This window comes from Siphateles boraxobius, unplaced genomic scaffold (genome assembly GCF_051911475.1).
Source record: "Siphateles boraxobius isolate OS27281-9 unplaced genomic scaffold, OSU_SipBor_1 24, whole genome shotgun sequence".
NCBI classification, from domain to species: Eukaryota; Metazoa; Chordata; class Actinopteri; order Cypriniformes; family Leuciscidae; genus Siphateles; species Siphateles boraxobius.
This window is the reverse complement of record NW_027508855.1, coordinates 12,324,397-12,347,801: the sequence shown is the minus strand read 5'-3', so window position 1 is coordinate 12,347,801 and position 23,405 is coordinate 12,324,397. Positions and strand designations below refer to the sequence as shown.

Sequence of the window (23,405 nt, the reverse complement as noted above, 5' to 3'; positions counted from 1 at the left end):
AATAGAGCTCTTATTAATGTAGTCCAGGATTCACGTCAGCGGAGGTCTCAGAAATTATGCCATGCCGTGGGTCTGGTCTCACAGGAGGTTTTGCATATTAGACTGAGTACACATAATAAAAAATACATTATTAATGGAGCTAGAAACTTGGCTTACACAAGGTTCAAATAGACAAACTGTGGTCCATTTTCATCATTTCTAGGCCTATGTATCCACAGTATACTGTATTGTTTATAAAAATGAGCCATAGTGACATTTTCAAATTAAGCATTTCTACATCAATGCTGTTTTGTTCTTGATCAATTTTTTTTCTTTTTTCTTTTTTTTGCCATATAATACACCGTTGCACAAGATAATAGACATAACATAAGACTATAAATAATCATATACCAAGTGAAGCTTTATCTAGGATAGGTATGGGTCAGGATGGTCAACTAGTCATCCAAGTCAGTAGACCATCTAGTGATTTTTTTTTCTTTTCAAATATAATATAAATATTTTTAAATGCATGTAAATATTAAAGTGTTTTTTCTTCTTTATTTAGCACTGATGAGTTTTGAAACTTTTTACATAGGTTTTTTTTTTTCATGCACAGCTCAACTTAATGCAAAAAGGAAGTAAAATGGTATGGCAACTTCCATAGGAGCGCAGATCGTGATTCACCAGCGGATATAGTTATAACAGAGTAGGAACGCTCCTACAAAACAACAGCGCAGTGACCCATGATCTCCTGTGTGAATAGAGCATCAGAAACAGGTCCAACACACAACCCACCAGCTAGATGTTTTTCAAAATATGTATTTTTGCACATTCGTTGATCTCATATCACTTTCATGGTCTCTTTTACATTGTTTTGCATTTGAATCTGCTGTAATATATGTATCTCAGAAGATAAGTACTCTTTGAAGAATAGGTACAAAAGCTGTCACTAGTGCTGTATTCCAAGAAAAAGTTGGAGAGTGTGTGCTTGCATTCTTTACCACCCCTGTGTATAGTGTGTGAAGAATTTAAGAGTTCCTTCTTCGTTAAGAGCCCAATGTCCTGTCTGTCAATGATTGTGTGTTTTGGTAGGAGCATGGCATGTTTTCTTTTTCTTGCTGCTTGCCAGAAACTACACGTTCTGCTACATTGAGGGGAAGGAAAAGCACACTCATGTTTAGTCTACACAGCACTTAAGTCACTTTGTAGGGAGATAACTGTTTTCCTATTGTAGTCTGCGGGTAGGATTTGTGATGTCACCATCCATCAGTGATCTTTTGTTAAATCATTAAGAGCGGGGATGTGGAAAATGAGATGGCAAGATGGCTCCACCTAAACATTTGGACAGTGTTTTACTTGTCTTTTGGATTTTTATGTCATTCCCCTCCTGTTTTTCTTTCCCCTCGTCTTATGCTCTATTCTTTATTTGTTGGTAGCCATCTTTAGCGTGGCACAACAGTTGTTGCCATGTTGTTGCCTTAACGCCCCCAAAAAAGGGGAGGCGGAGAGCAGTTGTTTAAAAATGGTCTAATTGTGTTTTACTTCTGTTTTTCAGGTATCTGATGTAGGATCAGAGAAGCTTTTCTCGCCTACTGCACCTAAAGGTAAGAGCATGTTGTGGGTGCTATATAAATGTTTCACTGATCATTTTTCTTGCAGTGGATGTTCAAGACGTGATTAAGCCTGATTTGACCTTTTACCCCATTCATAAACTGGTTTTGAAACAAAGAATACCTCAGGGTTGTCAATAAATATATAAGAAACTTTCAGTTTTCAAATTGCACTGTAGTAAAACTCAGGCAATCAAATCCTTGTTTCACTTATTTTCCATTCTAGGAAGCTCTATTCTCGGCCAAAGTTCAGATAGTCTAGGTTATTGGTGTTGAAGTTAATATTTTTCTCCCCAAACCTGACACTATGCAATATGTTCCCACAAGCAAAACTCTGAGCTCACTTTCAGAGCCATAGATCATTCACAAGAGTAACGTTACTCTTGTTGGACTAGTGCTGTTCTGTTTTTCTCATTTTTTTCATGAATGTTAGAGTTAGAAGGGTTTTTGGCCTTGTGAGCCAAAGAGATAAACATCTTTTCAGGCTCCCCTCAAATGTTAGGGTGCACACATGTAGATGTACATGGTGCTAAATGTGGTAGCAGTAAGTCCTGGGCCGTCAGACTCATCAGAAGCTTGGGTTGAGTGTGTTTGCATCTCTAGACCCCATGACACGACAGCAAATCTCAGATGCCTTGTAATCCTGCTAAAAGCCTGTTTAAATCCTATGAGACTGTTAAATGGTGAAATGGTGCTTATTCGTTTCCTTGTGTTTTATTCATTTTTAGGTGGCTGCTGATATATGTTTGCTTCTAATGCGGTTTTGAGCGACTTTTTACTGTTTCCAGCTGTAGTTAAAGTTTAGCTGAGAGCAGTAGGAAGTCGCCCCTTGAAGTTTTTTTTAGTTGGTCCACATCCAGGTTTTGTAGGGGAACTAAGTTGTGAAACGAATTCTGTTTGTTGCTCAGTGCGGAGGAGATGTCGAGTTTAATGCCACACTTCTGATGCCCTGCATGAGACTTTTGGAGAGCTTTTGCCCCCCACTCTCTGAAAACTACAAAAAGAGGAAGTGAGAGGAGACAAGTCGAGCTCAGAGGAAGAGTAGAACTTGTGACTACTGTCGGGTTCCATATTAAAGTCATTTTTATGCATGTCTCTGGATGACTTCCAGACATAACCATAGGAAAAGACTTGTGCATGTTTAAAAATAGATCAGAGCACATGGCTTGAGCACTTCAGATGTCAACAAAAGAGCTTGTTCTTGTTGTTGTTGATATAACAGGCTCCCTAATCTGTTACGGTTGATGGCGAGACAAACTGCATCGTCCTTAATATCCTGCTAATATGTGTCAAGCACACACTCTTCCCAGGGATCACAGGGGGATGATACAGAGAAAGCAGAAAGTGGTAGGTAGTGCCAGATTAGGATTTGAAAAGAATGCAAAACCAAGAGTGGGAATATGTGGATTAAGTGATTTAGGACTGCAGGAAATAAATATTATCGTACTAGCAATTTGATGCTCAGACTGTAGAGATTACAGATCTTTCAGGGATGCATAACCTTTGAAATCCATGATGTTTGATGATAGTTCAATTTCTGACATCGTAATCTTTGCTATCCAGTTCAGACTTTGTAACTTTTGATATCCATTAAGTTTCATAATATTTCCAGTGTGGATTTCTGAACTTTTAATGTTCTAGAAGTTGCATAATACTTTGAGTTCGGAATTCATAGCCTTTGATATCCATCAAATTGCATTGTAGTTTAAGTTCAGTCTTTGTAACCTTTCATATCCAGTGGTATCACAGTAGTTCCAGTTTGGTCTTTTTTAGGTATCACCTGGAAAACTTGTTTCCAGAAAGGCTCTCTTGTTCCAGAATTTCTGGGGCTGTATTACAGATACCTTAATTCTTCTTAATTCTTTACTGCAAGTAAAAGTTATATTTCCTAAGTGAAATTAGTTGAAATCGTGGTTGTTGTTGAGTTTATTTTTGAATTTCCTGTATGTCACATGGCCTTTCACTCGCTTTTTCAGTTGCCATAATCACTCTTCTGGCAATAGCATCCAAAGCACTTGGCAAAGAATGTATAGTATTATTACCCTTGTTCTCCTGTTGTCGTTTCTGAATGTGGGTTTGTCCAGAGTTTGTTCCATGGAATGCACCATTCCTTCAGACTGTTATTCTAGATTTGGGGGTATAGGAGCATATGTGTCCCATTACAGTATGTCCGCCGAGACCAATCTAAAGCTCGCTCAGCTCTGATCCCCAAATTGGTCTGCCCTGGAGAACTTCTGGCAGACTGATCACTCGCTTGGCTCACGTCTTGCGTTGGAGAATTGCATTACAGGGAAATACCTCAGCATGAATGTGGTGCTGCTTGCACAAATATGCATGTGTCTTTGTTTCTGTAAACAGCTTTCGTGCACGCTGGTGCTTGATTTGATTGATTTTGTGCCCTCAGTCAAATACTGCGGTGACATACACGTTTCATATCAGCTTAACAGCTGTTTAGTTTTACTGTAATCTGTTCTTACATAATTACCACAATCGCTGTGCATTTCGTAACTTTATAAGAGGCTTGCTCTCCATCTAGCAGTGCCAGGGTTTTCTTGCCCTGAATGAAACCGTACTGAATTCATGCCCACAACTTAAATACTTATATTAGTTCATCTGTTCTGTTGTTATAGCTATTGTTTGAAGAACTGTCTGACGTTCATTCTGTCTTTCGATTGATCATTCTTGGTATAGTTAGTTTCGTCATTCATTCCATTAATGTGGCGTTCTTTCTTTCTAGCTATCGCTCATGAGTTTGGTTTAGCTAACGTTTGTTCTGTCATTCCATCTACTGCTTGTACGATCCATCGTTCTATCTATCGTTCTCTCTGTCAATCATTCTATCACATATGAAATATAGCTCTGTTTTACATTTATTATTTACTCTATGTGTGGAGCGAGAGTACAGCTAAGGCAGAACTATATACGGTGATTGTTGGACCTAAAACCATGTGCAGCATCTGCCTGCAGCACAATAAGGTTAGAGGCTTTAAGCATAGTTGGGAGGGGGGTTGCTCTCTTTCTCTTCATTTTACCCATCAGTGAAGCGGTGACGGACCCATTTTGTGTGTGAGGTCTGTCAGGCAAACCCGGGGCATGCTGGGATAGCAAAGGAAGATTGTGGTGAAAAGCCATTTGTGAAGTGGATTTCTGGTTTGCTAATCCTGATTAATTTTGACCCGTTGTGCTCATTTTAAACAGCGTATTACTGTACGCGAGAAGCACCGCCAGCTTCGGGCCAAACTGAGAGCTTAGCGGCTTTGGAAGGCTTAACAGCAGATGGCATTTTAAGCCGGACTTAATAAATTGTTTCCATTAAACTTACCGGCCCACACATAGTGGATTAGGACTATAGAACAAAGAAAGAAAGAGAGTGAGGAAGCAACAAAAGAAGGGGGGTAACAGCCATTGCCACATCCTCATAAGATCAAATTGATAACGCGCCGATTTTCTCTGTTAATCCACCGTTGCAAAAATCTGTCTGCTCGCCAACACGTGAAAACAAATTGACCCAACTAATTTATTATGAATAATATTTACAGTCCATACCGTTATTGTAACGTATGTAATTCCGGATTAAGAGCCATGTCTGGTCGTAACAGGTTATACTCTGTTTTTCTTAGTATTTGGCTGAATCAATTCCGCAGAGGATGGGTGCTACTCCCCTCGCCCTGCCTCCCCTCCACCGTCCCCAGGGAGCCGCAGGGTCGTTCTCTAAGCACTCATTATATGCTACACGGCTCAGGGTCTCCGTGTCGAATCGCTAATCAAGCACTCTGTCTGCAGGCCCACGATTCAATAGCCGTTGAGTGGCCTTTGTTCCTACCCGCTATTTGCTGCATGTCAATAAAAGTCTGCTCCCTGCTCCGCCTCGGCGGATGAACCCCCCTTCGCACACGCCCTCCCCTCAGTCCTTCAGAATATAAAATGCACTCTCTTCTCTCCTCTCCTACATGGGTGAAAAAACAGAGGGAGGGAAAAATGTGTGGAGGCCAGCAGAGGTCAAAGGATTTTGGGGGAAACGGTGGAGAATGAGAGTGTGTTTGTATGCGGCTCTTCTCCTCTACTGAGGTTAATGCTAATGTATTGCTAACCTTAGCGCGGCAGTGTTTATAGCCTCTTGCCCATTAAATAATGAATAGAAGTTGACCTCTTGACCAGCTAATCAGCTTTGCAGCTGTTGAATCGTGAAAGTGCAGAGATCGAGGAGTCACGGTCAGGGATGGACCAGGGTACGGACTTGGGATATTCCAAGATTAGCAGCTAATATACCAGTCATTGCGGAGGTTAATGTTGCATGTACAGGTGGAATTGGATTTGTATGTGTTTGATAAAGCCTGTCCAGCTGTTATGGTGTGTAAATGTTCCACTGCTGTTTTGTCCAAGCTCTTTTTGTGGTGTGTCTAGTCATTTAGCCAAGCTTGTCATTTGATATTAAAAAACATAGAATGTTGTTGTCCTTTGTTTTCGTGATTGTTCATGCTTGGTTTCTGTTCTCCGCCTTTTGGCTCTTGGTTTACACACATATTGCCATTAATTCAAAGTCTGGTCCATATTGCAACTTATTCTGGCTAGTTAGACAGGAAGAGATCCAACTGTCTGACCAATTTGTAAAGCATGTAAATTACTTTGAAGGAACACCCACTCTATGAAGCTTTTTGTATATACAGTATATTAAATTTAATTGTTTTAAACAAGAAAAATTTCTCTCAGAGTCGGAGTGTTTCATAAATGTCGTTTGGTCCCACTTGGCTCTGAAACAGAACTGCAGCTTCAGCTCAAATGAAAGAATGGCATTCATATCTCTTTATTATTTCCAACTTTCATTATTTCTCCCCAACATCTCAGAACATATGACCGTGTCTGTGTGTGTTTGTGTCTTTTCCTTTCATTTCTGGAAAGCGAGTGTTATGAATGTTCCTCTTTATTGATAGCGCTAACCCTGTTTGTGTAGTTCTGCCTGTCAGGAAGATGAAAATAAATAGCAGGAGCGTGGAGGAGATAAAACATGTGTTTAATTATTAATTGAGCCATTACTGACAGAGATTGCCTTTTTGATAAAAGGCAGGAAGCTGCTTCAGGGGTAGAAAAAGCAATTACTAAAGCTATCTTCCTCTTCCTCTCTGCCCGTCGTTTTGCTCTGTGCAAACAGAAAAACATACCCTGTCGACCAACCTATTCCATAAATTATTTTAATTTCCTTTCAATATTTATGATGTTTTAAATTATGATTCTGTTGTCATGTTATATTTATATGGAGAGGCATTGAGCCATGCTATACTACGGTGGCTGTAACTATTATCTTAACTGGCGGGAGTTGTTTTTCTTAATGCATTTCAGAAAATACTACATTTCGACATGTTCGTTTCCCTTTTCATTTCATTCCAATTTATTCGAATGATCGCAGATGGTGTATTGATTTCGCCATTTGCTGAAAAGCTATCGGTTGCTGTGCATTTAAGCTGCATGGGGTATTGATATTGCTGTAGCTTTCATTTGCAGAGATTCGTTGGACAGTTTCTAAACCAATAATTTCTGAGACATAACTTAACCTTTCAAATACAAATATTACTAACTTGATTTTGTGGAAAGTGAAGTGTCCAGAGGTTTCACTAGTATGCCTGTCAAAAAAACATTCCTGGGCCATATGCCCACCATAGTATTATTTGTTGTACTTCCTTTAGTTCGTACTTATTTAGATCATTAAATCATTCCATTACAGTAATTAGAAACCCCATTGAGAATAACTGGTAAAACATCTAGCTCTATTATGGTAATGAGGCTTTTGAGGGAAAATAATGCACATAAATCTGAACACAGGTCTTAAGTGAACATATTTTCACAAGATTTACAAATTGTCTTTTTACCCAAGTCATTAAATGGTAACAGTTGATGCTTGCAGATTTAAAGTAAGTATCTTACACCTTTCAGTAAGCTTTCCCAGGGCTACCAGTCTAAGCCTGTTAAAACCATCCTTACCCTGTGCCATGGCCGCCCTGGGACCAGACGGGGATGGAGCAGCGCTCTTGAGATGATCTAGCAGCCCTACAGCGAGGAAAGCAGCTTGTAAAGTTGAGGTCAGGCCCTCTCAGGAGTCTGCCTGCATTTGCGCAGGGTAATTTTAGCACTCGTGGGCCAGCTAATGACCAGTTTCTTTCAAGAGTTGATTGCTGGAGCTCGTTTAACTATCCCCAGTGTGATCACTCCCGCTAGGGCTGGGATAACCATCAGTCTAGCTGCAGGGTAGCTGCATTTTTTTTAACAATAGCGAGTATGCTTTTTATCAGGATGGCTAGAATAGGCAGTGAATATCAAATATGAACGCTTGGCTCTTTATCGCCCGTTTGAAGGAGATGCCAGGATGAGATTTTTAACATTTTGTTTCATTGTGTCCTGCGTTTGAAGTCAATGCTATTTGCAGAGGACGTTGTTATCCTCGCTCGCAAAGCCAGATGGTTGTTGCTTGTGGCCAAACATGAATCTTGGATACTGTTCAGTCACTGGCAGAGACGAATTGCTAGACTGGATGGATATTGCAAACACGCTTGTAATGGATTCGACATTTCGGGAACAGGTTCAGAAGGATCTTATAAAGACCGGAATTCTGTGGCCGAGCACAGGAAGGAGGTTAAATGAACAGAATTCCATGACTAGGAACAATATGAAAGCTCTTCCATGGTTGTTGGAGTTCAAAGGACTTAGGCGTGCTTTAACGTGGTTGTGGTATGTCATGCTACAAAGTAGTATTCACGTTTTTATTGCTTTATTTGCTCTTTATCAATGCTATGCATATTCCGTGTTTAAGATATGTCACGTCACCATGGAAAGTTCAAACGCATGCTTCTGTGCATTTAAGTTACTCTGCAGATGCATTATTCCATCTACATTCATCACGCTGAAGTCTTGCAGCTCAGAGATGGTTTGTGAGGTTAAGCTAATTAGCCCTGAAATCAGCACATGGTAGAAAACCGCAGAGGGACGCTCTACAGCGAGAGACGTTGCGCAGAGATCTCGTATTTTATGTTCAGACAGTCATTAATCGTTTTGAGCTACGCTAAGGCTCAAATACCACTCTGCGTGAGGCTCTCGTCGCTGAAAGGGGAAGGAAAGAAAAATTTTTAGAAATCCCAGTCTGTGTGGTCTTCTATTAATCAAACAGGCATCTGTTCCCCTTGCGCCGAGCACAGGATAGGCCTCTTAACAGCCTTCCTCTCCAGTGGCCCCATTCAGACCCAGAGTGGCTGTTATTTTAGCACCGCACTGTAGAGCAGCGAAAGAGTGGGACGCTGAACCCCGCTGATGTGTTGCCTTGCTGGGGAGAGACCGGATAAGAGGGTCCCAGGAGTGGATCTCGACTATGAAGAGCCATTTAGAGGTAGACCTTGCTGCCTCTCCTAGGTGTGAGGGGGCATGGAGAGCCATTATGGCAATAGATGTGGAAAAGATGAGCAGGTATCAAACAAGGCCTGCTTTTTGTGCGCTACAGCCAGTGGCAATTTTGAGATGTCATCTTAATGTTTAAATTCTGAGACATCAACTCACATATGACTTGCATATAGTTTTCTTATAGTTGTACACATGACCTTTAATATATGAAGCATGTTAACCAGGGTTTGAAATAAATTGGCCAGAGGAAATTCAATTGGAATTTGAATCGGAAGGAAGGAGAATTTTAAATACATTCAACAAGCAATTCATCCAACCAGGTCCACAAATTTGTAAAAGTTTTTTTAATTTTTTTTTTATGTATTATAATGAGATTGGCTGTATTAAATAAACAAATTAGTTAAAATTACTGAATTTCAGCCCATTACATTTAAATTTTAATTGAAATTGTGTATCTTGTTGTTGTTGTTTTTTTCCTCAATTCAGGAATTTAATTGGAATCTTAAATTGAAATCTCAAATTAAGTTTCATGAACTCTGTTCTATTCACACATGCGTGTTCCTTGTTGGATGGTTTTTTATAAATCAGAGATATTTCAGAGAAAATATCAGAGAAAAATACATTCAGCTCAGGTGTGAGCCCCTGTGGGTTTGGTAAGGGTGTTTTGGAGGTATTCTGCTATGATTGCAAGTAAATTGAAAGCATGTCACAAAAGACAGTTTTGGTGAACATCTACATGGGCAGCTGTGGTGCTTTATTATTTACCCGTGGCTATGGATTTCCCTTTACTAACCGCCTGAATTTAAACCATGAACAGTGAGAACATTAGTATGGCCCAAAGGTTCTTCAGCAAGAATGAACCACCTGGGTCTCCCTTTCAAACCAGTTTAAAATGCTCCTCTTCTAGGAGGCTTTTAGCTGGCCTATTTGCACTCAAACACTTTTGTAGGAAACGTAGATAGACCTCTACTGGAAAGGTTACTGTGAGTATAGTCATGAACAGAAATCTTTGAAAAGCTACACCTCATGCATTAAACCTAAACATTAAGCAAACCCTTATACTCATGTTCGCTTCTTTTAGTGTACAACTGTTTATTATGGATGTTGTGTGCCCAATGCTTCCAAGAAGATGGATTCTAGATGCATGCATTTGTTTTCAAGTGTAAACCTTGTAAATGTTCTGTTTTGTTTTGTTATTAGAAAGAAATTGCACTCAGGGTCCAAAATGAGCACTGCCAAGCACTAAGTATGAAAAGTTGACATTGGCAAGAAAATAAAACCCACTGATGAATCCATATACTTTATATTAATATATTAAATAATATATATATATATATATATATATATATATATATGTATATATATATACTGTATATATATATATATATATATAACGTTCCATTAGAAGCCACTCTGAAGTGGCACATTCCATCCCTGTTCTTTTGTTCGTATAGCCACTATGACCATAATAAGGCAGTATGTTATTTCTTTGTGTGTGTGTGTAACAGGAAATTAGAGGAGACATGCATGTTTGAGCGGGTCCCCCTGAGCGGTGCTCGAGGTCAGGACAGAGGGCCTGTCTCCATTAGTTTTACTGGCACACCTCCAAAACCTTCCTTGCCCCTTCAGACTGCCTTTGTTACTTCCCTCCCCACTGTACTGTTTAAAGTCTATACAGATGGGTTATAGTCTGGCCTCATACGGTTTAAACATCAGAAAGCCTGGTCAGAGTAGACGCATTATTTAATTTGAAGTAAACAAACAAGGTTAAAGTTCAGTAAGTCCAGCATGTCATACTGATGTGTGTGAAACTTTTCTGAATGTACTGTATATGTTCACAAACATCCAGTAATATGTATTAACTGCTGGATTTCAGATTCAGACTGATAACTTAAGTCTAAGATTTATTAAAAGAACTGGCACAAAATAATGATTTCTTTGTGAATTAGACTATTGGTCATGCTGTATGTTTCTTTTTTTCCCATTATACACTTGCAAATGTCTGCAAAATGTTTGATCATCAACAACGTCATATTCATATTTTACCTCCATAAATCTGCTTGCACTGCTTCTGTTTAGCTTTAAAACACTGAAAGCCATCGGATACCTCTCCCCATTGTGTTTAGTCCTGTTCTTGCATGATTTAAAGCCTAAACCTAGTGTGTTTGCTAACCTGATATTTCCGTGCAACCTTAACCCATGTCTTTATCTTAGTGTCAAACCCACCTGAGGAGTCCCATTTGAGTTGAACAAGAGGGTCTCAGAGCTGTAATTTAGCCTGTGATTGCATGAAAGGACACGCTTGGCGATTGTAAACACTCAGATCTTAAAACAGTGTCATACAGAAGTGATGCATTTCTGAACAGGACTCTAGACCTCCTTCCTCCCAGATAATGGTGTTTTGAGCTTCTTTTTGGTTCGTTAAATACAGAAGCTTTTTGTCAGATGCTAGCCCTCAGACTACCTGAAAATAAGCCTTTAAGGATATAGATTGAAAGATAAGATTGTGGAGTGACAATGCATGTTTTGTTTGGGGTTATTTCCCCCTTCAGTAAAATGAGAAGAGTTTTTCCAGTGCCTTCTGTGGTGCTGACGAATATATATCTTTTCACCTGTGATGCAATCTCAATTTTCTAAAGGCGTTCATAGAAACGGCAGAATAGTATGTGCCTTGTATGGACTTTAATGAGATGTAATGCTCTTCAAGCATCTGTGAAATATTTCAGTGAAAAGGAGCAATGTTTTTATGCGGAAAACGTCAAGGAATGGAGGTAAACAGTCCATACAATGAGATCTTTGAAAAGTCCTCTTTTATCCGGGTCTGAAACCGTTGGTCCTGACTGTCACTTGACCTGTGTTCGTGTCATGTTCTTTCTTTAATACGTTTTTTCCATAGTCACAGTATGAAAGATACAATCAGCTCTGCCTAAAGCCGATTATCCAGTTTAATTTGGCGTGAAATGTCGAGATACTCTTCGCCTTGAGATGGCTGAATTATTTTATAATAAAGTCACAAGGCGAGTCATTAGAAAGAAAAAAAATCATAAGACATTTGAAAAACATGCATTTGGTTGTCCGCATGTGCCCTTTCTTGTGAGGTTTGTGTGCAGGCGTGCATGCTAACCAAGCAAAGCGGTTTCCGTCCAATGCTCTTTTTTTTTTACTGGAAGCGATTAAGTGCAAAAGCACTTGAGGGAACATTATCCGAATGAAAATATTGACAATATGCCTTTACACCACCTTTCCACTATGGCCACAATGTCAAAACAACAAGTCAGGTGTGACGGGAAGAAAAAGGCCTGTCAAACTGGGATTGTTACTGAGAGTTCACTGTGGTAGGAAAGCCAGTTCCAGGTACATAAAAAGAGAGGGGCAAGAAAGCACAAGAGCTCTTTCAGACCCATGTTATGCTACTTGGGCCGTTGAATGATTCCCATTCATCCGTTTCCCCTTCCACTGAAAAGTAATCAGTTACTTGCTGAAAGATGATATTATATGCACCAAATGTCATACAGGTCTGAAGCAGGTTCATGCATGATAGCATTGTTAGAGAACACCTTTATTTGTGCTCTCCCATGGCAAAATGCTAGCTACCCCAAATGGCTTTCAACCATGTTGTTTGGCCTGTTTTTTTCCTTTTCATTCGCTTCTCTCCTCCTGTTTCACCTCCTGCTTTTCTCTGCGGCCTGTAAATCAGGAGAAAAGCAGCTGGCAGTGCTAATAGAGGATGCTCTCCTGCAGGGTAACAAAGAGGTATTGTTAGGTTTGTAAGGGCATTATGCGGCTAAATAAAGCTGACATGCTGAGGTGGAATTATTGCCCATGCTGAGCCTGGCGCTGCCCCATGAAGCGAGGCTGAGAGTCGGCTGGAAGGAAACCAGAGCCGGAGAACCCGAGAGAGAATGGGTTGCCATTCCAGAATGTTCTATAATGATGGCTGTTCTTCTAGTCAGAGTCATCAGTCCTTGTGCTCTTCTCGCAACTTGAATGATATCCGCTGTGATGAAAATCAAGTTTTTAATGTTGTTTATATGTCTGTGTGGAGTTTTTAAAATGCTTTCAGACAGACCAGGTGCAATATAATCAGTCAATACCATTGCTGAGTATTTTCTCCTTAAAACTGCACTGTGTACTAAATACAGTGTCAATAACTTCAAACCACCACTCTCTCCTATCGTCACAAACTTTTAACCAATCCCGTCAACGTGCGGGGCAGGCTTTTCATATCATTATTTCTAAGGATGCTGATTTTTAGAAGGCAGCTGTCTGACTCTGAGATGGCGAATGGAAACATGTTCTGTGTAACATTAGCAACACATTATTAGCTGTTTGATTTTATTCAAATTCTAAATGGATTATATATAGCTTAGAAAGAACGCAAAGTTCTTTATATTCTCTAATAAGATCTCACTCATCTCACAAAATTCTGCTGTAATCAATGAAGTTGTCCACACTGCACAATGAATCTCTTATTTGTTATTTATCAAAATGACCACTTCAGTTAATCTGTCAATCCCAATAAACTCAAAATGGCCAAAATCACTATCTAATAATTTGCTAATCCAAACCCTATAGTGAGGTTAATCTAATAAGAACCGAAGTCGTGGTCTGACTTCTTCAGCTGAAAGACTTGATATTTGGCCATTTATGGGTGGTTCCAATATTTTGGCTTTTACTCCATATGTCAAAGGCCGGGGAATCGAGATTTGTCTGTTGTATTGGCCTTGCATACAACTGAGTCTCCGCTGATTCCAACACCCTTCTGAGCCGTAAGACGAATCTTTATTAGAGCAGACAGCCATTGTCTGCAGTAATCTAGATAATTGCAGCGCTGGGTCCTCTTCTCTAATCAATCCAGACAGCTGCCGCCGTGCCTGCCGCGTTTGCCAACCGTGCAGCTCAAGCTAATTAATGAAATGATGAGCCGTTTGGGCACAACGTGGTACCACACAAACAATCTGGGACATTTGGAAATGCCCATCCCACATCAGAGGCACAGATAGATTAGTGAAGAGCTTGTATTTTTATCGCCGTCGTAAAATTGAATGTTTCAGAAGTGCTGCATACCGTTAAAAGAGTAGGATTTTTTTCATCTAGTAATGGAAATTATGGTGTTACTTGCTCCCTTCATGTTGTTCTAAACCAGTATGACTTTCTTCCACAGAGCAGAAAGGAGAACATATGAAGACAGTGTTGCATGCTCTTTTTCAGCTATAATGAACAAGGACTGGCACTTTAAAAAGGGATGCAAAAGCAATTCAGGTTGTTGTTCATTGATAATCTTCCTTAACAGTGAGTGTGTTTACATGCACCCTCATAATGCGATTATAATGGGATTTTGGCAATATTGCGATTAAACTTTACCTCATGTAAACACAATACTTCGATTAAACTAATGCAATTAAGCTCATAATCGTAGTAACCATAATCACATTAAACTATGTGGCATAAACCGTTTTAAATCGCAATAAACAGGCTTGTAAGCACATTCATCATGCGATGTTCATCACGGCGTCGAAAAATATCCAGTATGTCCATAAAAATGCATTTTGATTTTGATGCGAGTAGAATAAAACAATGGCCGGTAACATGCATACTGTATTCCTGTCTGAGTGTGGTATAACTTTACTTAATAGCGAATAATCAGAATAATGAAAATTGCATGTAAACTGGAGTGAAGACCTCTGCTCGTGTCATGTAAACATCTTACTGCGATTAAGACCTTACTCTGATTATTAGAAATAATCACATTATTTGTGCACATGTAAACGTAGTCAGTTTGAATCATTAATTAATCATTTAGACTGATTTAGTGAATCGATTAATTTAGCTCAAAATGATTTAGTCACAAATCACTAGTTCTCCCATTACCGTGTTAAGGAGAGCTAAGGGTGGTTGACAAGATTTTCAATAAATACCCGTTTTAAGGTTGTTTTTCACGCAAAGCTATTGTATGGTTTCAGAAGAGCATGAGTCATGTTGAATACTTTTATGGTGCCGTTATGTCCTTTATGAAGCTTAAAAGTCCCTATTCATTGCAACTGCATTGCAAATAGTGACTAGCACTGTCTTCGGCGTTTCTGATTTTGTGTTCATACAGGTTTAGAACAACATGAGTATAAATCATGACAGAATTTTCATAGTAAAGTTTCTATTAACAAAATGTCCTTTCTGATAACTATGCAACTAATTTTTAGGCCAATAAAAAGAAGTAAATCAATTTGTTTCTTACGCATTTTCACCCTAAGTCTTCGTTCTGTCCGTCAGTAATCACGCATGGCATGGAACAGGATGGCATATGCCGTCTGAGCCATATGGGCACAGTGTGAGTCTGTTCCCAGCATGGGGAAGCAGTGGTTCATGGAGGGCACAGAAAGCTTCCAGATCTCTGAAATGAACAATAGGTGCTCACAGATTTCCTGTGTGGCTTCACCAGCCAACATGTTGCAGCTTAACACCCGGAGCGCTCTGGTGCCACCTTGCCCTGTCCCGAACAGAGATAGAAATAGAGGACAATGTCTTTGCACCAGCTGTCATTGGCCCTTAAAATGTCTTGAAACACACAAACTGTCTTTGCAGGTCTGTGATCTCTATATGGGAGTGTGTGTGTCTGTGATCTCTATATGGGAGTGTGTGTGTCTGTGATCTCTATATGGGAGTGTGTGTGTGTGTGTGTGTGTGTGTGTGTGTGTGTGTGTGTGTGTGTGTGTGTGTGTGTGTGTGTGTGTGTGTGTGTGTGTGTGTGTGTGTGTGTGTGTTTCGTTATATAAATTCTATACCATTAAATAGAAATACCATTTTAAATCAGGCATCAAACTATTTGAATGTATACTAGATATATTTTTTGTATTAAAACCCATTGAATAATACAAATAAATAATAAAATGCCTTAATTTATTTTAATGCCTTATTTTCAAATTAATTTATCACATTTTGACAGCTGTGAGACAATATTCCGGTTTATAATCAACATTTCTGAAGCCAAAATCTCTTTCATCAGCTAGAGGAACCCACCCAGTTGCGATTTAGATGTTTTGGCATTCTCTCTTCTTTGTTGGCACAATGAAATGCAGATCCCAGTGGATCTGACTGGTAAAGAGGAGAGAATTTCCTGTCTGGATGCAGCTAATCTGTGAAAAGATGACAGCTCTCCATGCAGCACCTGCTCGCGAGATAAATTCTTGTCTTATTCTGTTTGTTGACTTCATCAGCTGGAGGCAGCTTTTAGTTTGTTACTTGTGGTTTTATATCTATCTTTGTGCATGAGTATTAATGTTTTGTTGTTTGGCACACAGTGATGATGGAGAGATATACCACAGGGTTTGCAAGGGAAATGAGCTCAGAATGTGTAGCGTTAGGCTTGAGTTCTCGCAGCAGAAGGCAGTGGGCTGTGTGAGTATTTGCAATAAGCATCATAGGCCCCTGGTCATTTGGGAGAATTTGCATCCCCTGCTGCCTTATCTTAAGACCCTGTTTGCATAAGAGCTGTTTTTATTACATATAAAACACAGACAAACTAAGACGTAAATCCATAATCTCCCATTTGCATGTGCAACAGGAGACGGTTGAGAATATTGTTGTAAGGGGAGGGGGTTTGGGGGGCGGCTTAATAGTCTGGAAATAGACACAGGCTGCATCCCAAATCATAGTATGCAACATTAGGATTAGTGTGTCCTGATAATGTCTTGATGCTTTGTATTTTAAAAGTATGCAAACATGAATTCTTATTGTGCTAAAATTAACCACAATCCCTCAAGCTGCAGAAGAGAGTTTATTTTCAGTGTCTGTCACTTTATCTGTCTGTCTATCTTTCTTCTGTCATTCTATCTATCTCTCTATCTATTGTTCTATCATTCTATCTACCGTTCTGTTTTTTATCTAGTGTTCTATTGTTCTCTCTTCATAAGACCTATAAACCTTGAAAAAGAGTGTTCAAAAATTTTTGAAAAGATTGTCCAGAACTTTCAAACAAGGCTTTGTCTAGCCGAGATAAAATTTTTACTTTTTTTAGTTAAATATCATAATTATATATTTGTTTAAATTTTGATTTATTTTAATTCCTCTTCCCTGCACTGCAAGAAAATAATCTTTGGAAAAACATGTTTCATCAAGTTTATGGACAGTTCCTTCAATCCTTAAACACAATGCAATACAATGGGTAATTTAAATATGGGGAAAACACCTGTGGGGAAAAAAAAAACAATACAGAAAATTCCTTCAATTTACCAGTACATTGTGCCATATTTTATCGTGACGTTTTTATTATTTTATGTATATTGTGACGTTTTTTTTAGAGTGTACATTCTAATTCAAATTGGATGCTATTTGCTCCCTCATATACTTATAAGCACTTGACAATATAGATTATAGAATAAATTATCAAATACATTTTTTACTTTATTTCTTACTTGAAGTATTTACTTGCTATTAGCTAGTCAAGTGCCTACTATATGTTGATTAGAAAAGTGACTGTAAGACTCTTATTCAGAACACTGGAAAGAATTTCCTCTGGTAGCTAAAGCCATCTGTCTACACTTTCATCTTGTCGGTGTGTGTGTGTATAATGGGTAGAGTACGGCAGCTCTCCAGATGTTCCAAGACGGCTGTCTGAGCCTGAAATGAGTTCAAAGGTCAAGGATATCTTAGTGGGACAGCTGTGGGGCGATGCTGGGGTCACCCTGCTTCTGCTAAAACCATCCGTCATGAGAACACACACCCCTACTAACACCGACGGTGGTTCCTACCGCAGTAGGCACGTGTTGAGCCCAGAGTCCCTTGAGGGATTGTACCATGAGAGAAGCAGCAGGGGGAGAGGATAGATCAATAGTCTACTGAAGTGTCATCTGGTGAACAGGGATGCCAACACATCCCAAGGGAGTGTCACTCTCTCCTCAGAATGCGACCTCTGACCTCTACAAATCTGTGGGTGTTCCTGAGGGCGCTCTTGTCTGTGTGTCTAATCGCTCTACTGTGATTTCACTCAGTCTTAAGGGTCTCTGTTGTTTCCTGTTTTATTATACAGATTGAAAACGCTGTTCTGTTCGAGGCTTGAGAGATCTGTATGGCATAAATTGGCATGGCAAGTGCTTGTTAAATAATTTAAATTGTTATATTTGAACAAACTCCTAATCCTATTTATTATTATTATTATTATTATTATGTTATTATAATATATAATAATTGTTTTTGTTTTGTTTTATATTTATGTTGCTGCACTGTGCTTTAATAGTGCATATGATTTTCAGACAAAAATTAGTTATTGTTGTTATTATTATTATCATTATTATTATTTATTTATATAGACTCATTTATTTATCTTATGTTATTCATTAATTGTTCTGCACCATTTCTGCTAGAATGATCAAACACTTGTTAGATAAAAGTGTACTCTTACTTTTCTTACTATTCTTAGCAATGCAAATGACATTTTTGCCTGGTGGAGGATACAATGGGTGAAAATGTCTATAGAAGGCTACTCTGGCTAGTAAGTAAATAGCTAGTAACCACCTAGCAGCTCTCTACACTCTAAAAAATGCTGGGTCAATTTTGGGTCAAATATGGACTAACCCAAACGTTTGGTTAAAAAATGTAATTTAAAGGGCACCTATTATTTTCCTTTTTACAAGATGTAATATTGGTCTTGGGTGTCCCCAAAATGTATTTGTAAAGTTTCAGCACAAAATGAACCATTTGAAAATGTCATTTTCGCGGCCTGTTTTAAAAAGAGCTGTTTTGGTGTGTACCACCTTAAATGTAAATGAGCTGCATATCCCCGCCCAGCCTTTGGATGAGGGCGTAAATTGCATTCCTATGGCAATAAACAGTCGGTAGAAGCAGAATGGCTGAAAGTGAAAGACCCGCTGTTTTGTATGGCATTCAGCCGTACATGTTTAAACCGGAATGAGACCCAGATGATGAAGAGACTCCGCCAGAAGAAACACAAATGGGAATGGTTATTTGATACATTTATGTACTTATAGAGTTGTAATTGCGTCCCCTTTGCAATTATGGATGTGCAACACACACACAGACACACAAACTGTGATAACGTTGGCGCAATTTTTTGAAACTACAAACACAAATACTGTGATAACGTTTGCTACGTACAAAAGAAATTACATTTATGTGATGTTTCTGTCTGCACAATATCCCTCGTTCTACAGCTTCGTGTCGATGTGCTGGCCTTTGTATAAGCATAGCAATTTTGATGTCTTGTCTTTACAGAAAACATGCACAGTTTTTAATACAATATCTTTAAAAAAAATATTTATAAACGTGTGGTTACACACTATACAAACAAGGTTTAAATTATATACACAGACATCCTACGACGACGACAACAACTTTAGACGCATTTTTTGTTGAATTGGCTGACATCGACTGAAATGACTATTTGCTCAAAAATCATAAAATACACTTACTTCTACTGGAGGTGACGTTGGATCGCGAACAGTAGGCAACGATCCACACTTGAGGATTAACTTTGAAGCAAGACCTGCTTTGAATTGACCCTCATTCACAAAAAAGTCAGTCGCGCAAACATAAACGTATTTTGGAAGTTTAAGTGGCGCCTTTCCTTCGTAAATAAAATCCATCCACTGAAAACGGCTCTGATTTCGGAAGTAAGTGAAAACTACTATGTACATTATTACATCCCACAACAGAACACTTATGTTTCTTAGGAGACATTTGCGACAAGGCAGCACAAATCGTCAGAACACACCGGCTGTCGTTGAAACAATGGAGGATGGTGTACAGATCACAGAGGGCCGGGTCTATGCCAAAACCACAGTGACAATCAAACCACGTCGGTGGGGCTTGCACAATTCTACGTCACATTGAGACTAATCTTAGAACAGCTCGTTCTGAGACAGTGCTTATGATTTATTGAGATTGTAAAAAAAACACTGGGTGGATTTTTATCATTCTAGGGTGGTTTTGCTCACACACTGCCAACACACATTTATGTTCAAACACCATGTAAAAGTGAATTTTGCATAATAGGTGCCCTTTAAAAAATGTAACCCAACAGCTGGGTGTGTCCATATTTGATCCAAAGTTGGGTTGAAACAACCCAGCCTTTTTTTTTAGAGTAGTAATGCCAATACACTGAAACTACTCAGAACACCTAGCAAGCAATAATCCAAGCTCCTAGCATCATCCTGGCAAAGTTTGCATGGGTAAGCTGTAAAAATCTACTCCATTTACATAGAAGTTGGTGTGTTGTATGGTTTTCTTGTTAGCGGGCACACTCACAACACTGACCTTGGTGTTAGATAATGAGATCTTGTTTGTCTCAGGGAAATATTTCTGCCTTGAGGCCTGTCAGTTGTCAAAAACAAAAGTTAAAGGAGTTACAAGTTTATTTGGCACCGTCTCCTCATTAAAAGAATCCTAAGGAAGAATTTCAGGGCCAACAGTCACAATATGGAATGTATTGAGAAAATTGAAAGCCATACATCTTTAATGTGGCAACTTGCCCTATCAATATTCTGATGTGTCTACAGTGAGGTTGACATATTAACAATTTACCACAACCAAAAATTGACAAGAATTTCACAGGTGACAGGCACAGCCACTGCCAGAAGCATGACATCACACTGGCTCGTTTCGAATGACATTGTGTCATATTTTCTGCGAAATGATTACGGCCACATTCTAGACTGGGAAGAAGCCTCTTCATTACATACAGCAGGCATCCAGACGAGCAGAGACATTCACGGGGCACTTTTTTAATGAGAAAGAATCCAAGCTTGTATGTCTTGTCCTGCCTGCTGGCTGCCATTATGGCCCATTAGAATCATCATTAAGAGAAAGCGCAGGGCCCATTGTGCCTAAAGTGCCACGGACTGCTAGCTGAGGAGCCTGACTACCACTGTCCGCTTTCACTGTATGAACGTGCCTCCGAGACTGGTTTCCAAGGCAACGTCACCGACGGGCAACTTATTTCTTCTCTGCTTTGTAGGAAAAGGCAGCAAGACAGGGTTATCCATGAGTGCATCTGTTTAGACCTTTTCAAGCGATTGGGCAGAAGTTCTCCTTTTGCACTAATCTTGTACGAGGCTCTGCCCTACAAATCCTAACCACTGCCGTTCCCAAAAAACCTTCAAAAGCCAACCCAACGCTGCAAAAAAGGACAAGCTCCACCACCTACACACTTAAAAGGACTTTTTTCCTTCTAAGAACATGTTATGTTTGTAGACTTGGGCTCCTTTATGAAGTGCGTCACTTTCGGCAGGGGGAGAAATATGTCAAGAACTCGAGCTAGCGTTTTTATCCCTCAATTATTAGTGGCCATTAATGATTAAGTGGTATGTTAATACAGCTCAGATATTCCATTAGGAGCGCCGGTCTGAGGTTTTAATGGCCTGCGAGAGAGTATGTGTGCTGCAAGCTTTCAGAGAGTCTTTGTTTGAGGTTGCATTAAGCTGTTATGGGTGAGGACTGCATTAAATGGGCTAATTAGTGGCCTGGGGAAGGTATTGTCTTAAATTACTCTCTACCTCTCCATCTTTCCTTTCGGTGTTCTTTTCTAGCACTATTGCCAGTAAAAAAAGCATGTGTGATTGTTGAAACAGGTGTTTGCTCTAGGAATGCAGCGACATCTAGATTCTGGTCAATAATCCAACACTTTTTTCAGTGTTGGGATCAATATGCAATAATTGGCTTACATTCAAATTCTATAATATTTTGTGTAAAACATCAATTCAGATTAGTGATGGCTGATATAAATTTATAAATATTATATTTATATGTGTATTTACACTAGCTGTTGAACCTTCCTTTTCTAACCCCTTGATTATTTTACTATTTGATTACAGTTTCACTTTATTTTGATGGTCCCTTTAATATATTCTGTTGACTATAAGTAACGTTGCACCTACATGTCAGCTAACTCTCGTTAGAGTGTTAGTGGAGTATAAGTAGACTGGTTGGGTTAGGGTTAGAATAAGTTGACATGTAGTTACTTATAGTCAGTAGAATTTTAGTTGGAGGACCATTACAATAAAGAATTAGCAGATATTAAGCAGACAGTCTACTAATACTCTAATGAGAGTTAGTTGACATGTAGTTGCAAAGTTACTTGAAGTCAACAGAATGCTCAAAAGGGACCATCAAAATAAAGTGTTACCGCTTTTACAATTTGAAACATTAGAAATGTTTCTGTAGAAAGCTTTGGGTAAAAGCTTCTTTTTTTGAACTGCACTCCGATTAACTGAGCAAAAGCAGAAGTTCCTCTGTACAAAGACTGGCAGTGTTACTGAAATCCCTGGAAATATCTTGTAAAAAAGAGAGAGTGAGCTAGGGGGACTCTGAAAGGCCAGTATAAAGGGTGCATGATCCCTTTTCACAGCACAATTGAAACATAATTATTTCATGGCAGACTGTGTGCTCTGTAAATCTATGAATGGGAACGGCATTTAACTTTAATTAGCTCTGATTTATTCATTCTGACTGGATTGCTTGCAGAAAATTGGATCATCTGATTATAGTCAAGCATGAAAATGACCTGATTAAACACTTCATAAAACCCATGGAGAGAGAAAGAAATACAGAAAGAAAAGGAACCTGGGATAAAACGATAAAGGGGAGATAAGAGAGATGGGGCACAGAGAGGAAGACAGTCAGACAGATGTGGATGTATTTGGTGTTATGGTGTATGCCAGCATTATGCACAGTGAGCAGCGAAGGCATCGCAGCTGGATTCTGTTCACCCTGCCGCAAACTAATGGATGGATTGGCAAACCAATCCCACACTATAGGTTACATGTCTTCAGCTGTGCCAAACTGCATGCACATTTGATTTGAGATGCTTGCATGCACCTGAGCCACAAAAAAAAAAACCTGTGGTGCTTTCCCTGGACAAAATTCACTGAATATGGCTCAAATTATCTGTTGCTTAGAGGAGCTGTTTTGTATTGAGTGTGATTTGTTTCAAAATACTGTCAATAAAGGCAGCATTTAGGCCCATTCACACCAAAGACAATAACTGTAAAGTTTAAATAATCGTTCTAATTCTATGAAAATCTGGAATTTCTTTACCACAACTATAATGATAACCTCACAGAGGAATGATTGATATCACTTTCAGAAATGTTTTCCCAGATGATGAACAATACAAATATTGACAGCCAATTAGAATCTATCCTGCTCTACCCTTTAAATAGCTTGAGCATTTAAAGTGGCAGACAACATAACTGCAATGTGTACTTCTAATGAACAGAACGGTATTGTGCGTTTGTATGGATGCTGATATAGTTATAGCTATCTTAATAGTTATCGCTCTTGGTGTGAATGAACCTTTACAGTTGCAGACTACACTCTTTACCCCAGCTACATCAATTAAAGCATCTAAACTGCATTTGACATCCGAATTAAATATAGTGACTATTAAATAAAAAATTATCTCTGTTTTGTCCTTTTTTCTTTCTT

At 39.1% G+C, this 23,405-nt stretch overlaps 1 protein-coding gene across 35 annotated transcripts in view; it reads left to right on the top strand.

Moving 5' to 3' along the window:
- fbrsl1 (fibrosin-like 1) overlaps positions 1 to 23,405 on the top strand; it is a 322,164-nt gene that overhangs the window by 279,987 nt on the left and 18,772 nt on the right. For all 35 annotated transcript variants that reach the window (XM_077241506.1, XM_077241496.1, XM_077241514.1 and 32 more), the window contains one exon: positions 1,535 to 1,583. In XM_077241506.1, coding sequence (XP_077097621.1) covers positions 1,535 to 1,583 — 49 coding nt within the window. The remainder of the gene's footprint in view (positions 1 to 1,534; positions 1,584 to 23,405) is intronic.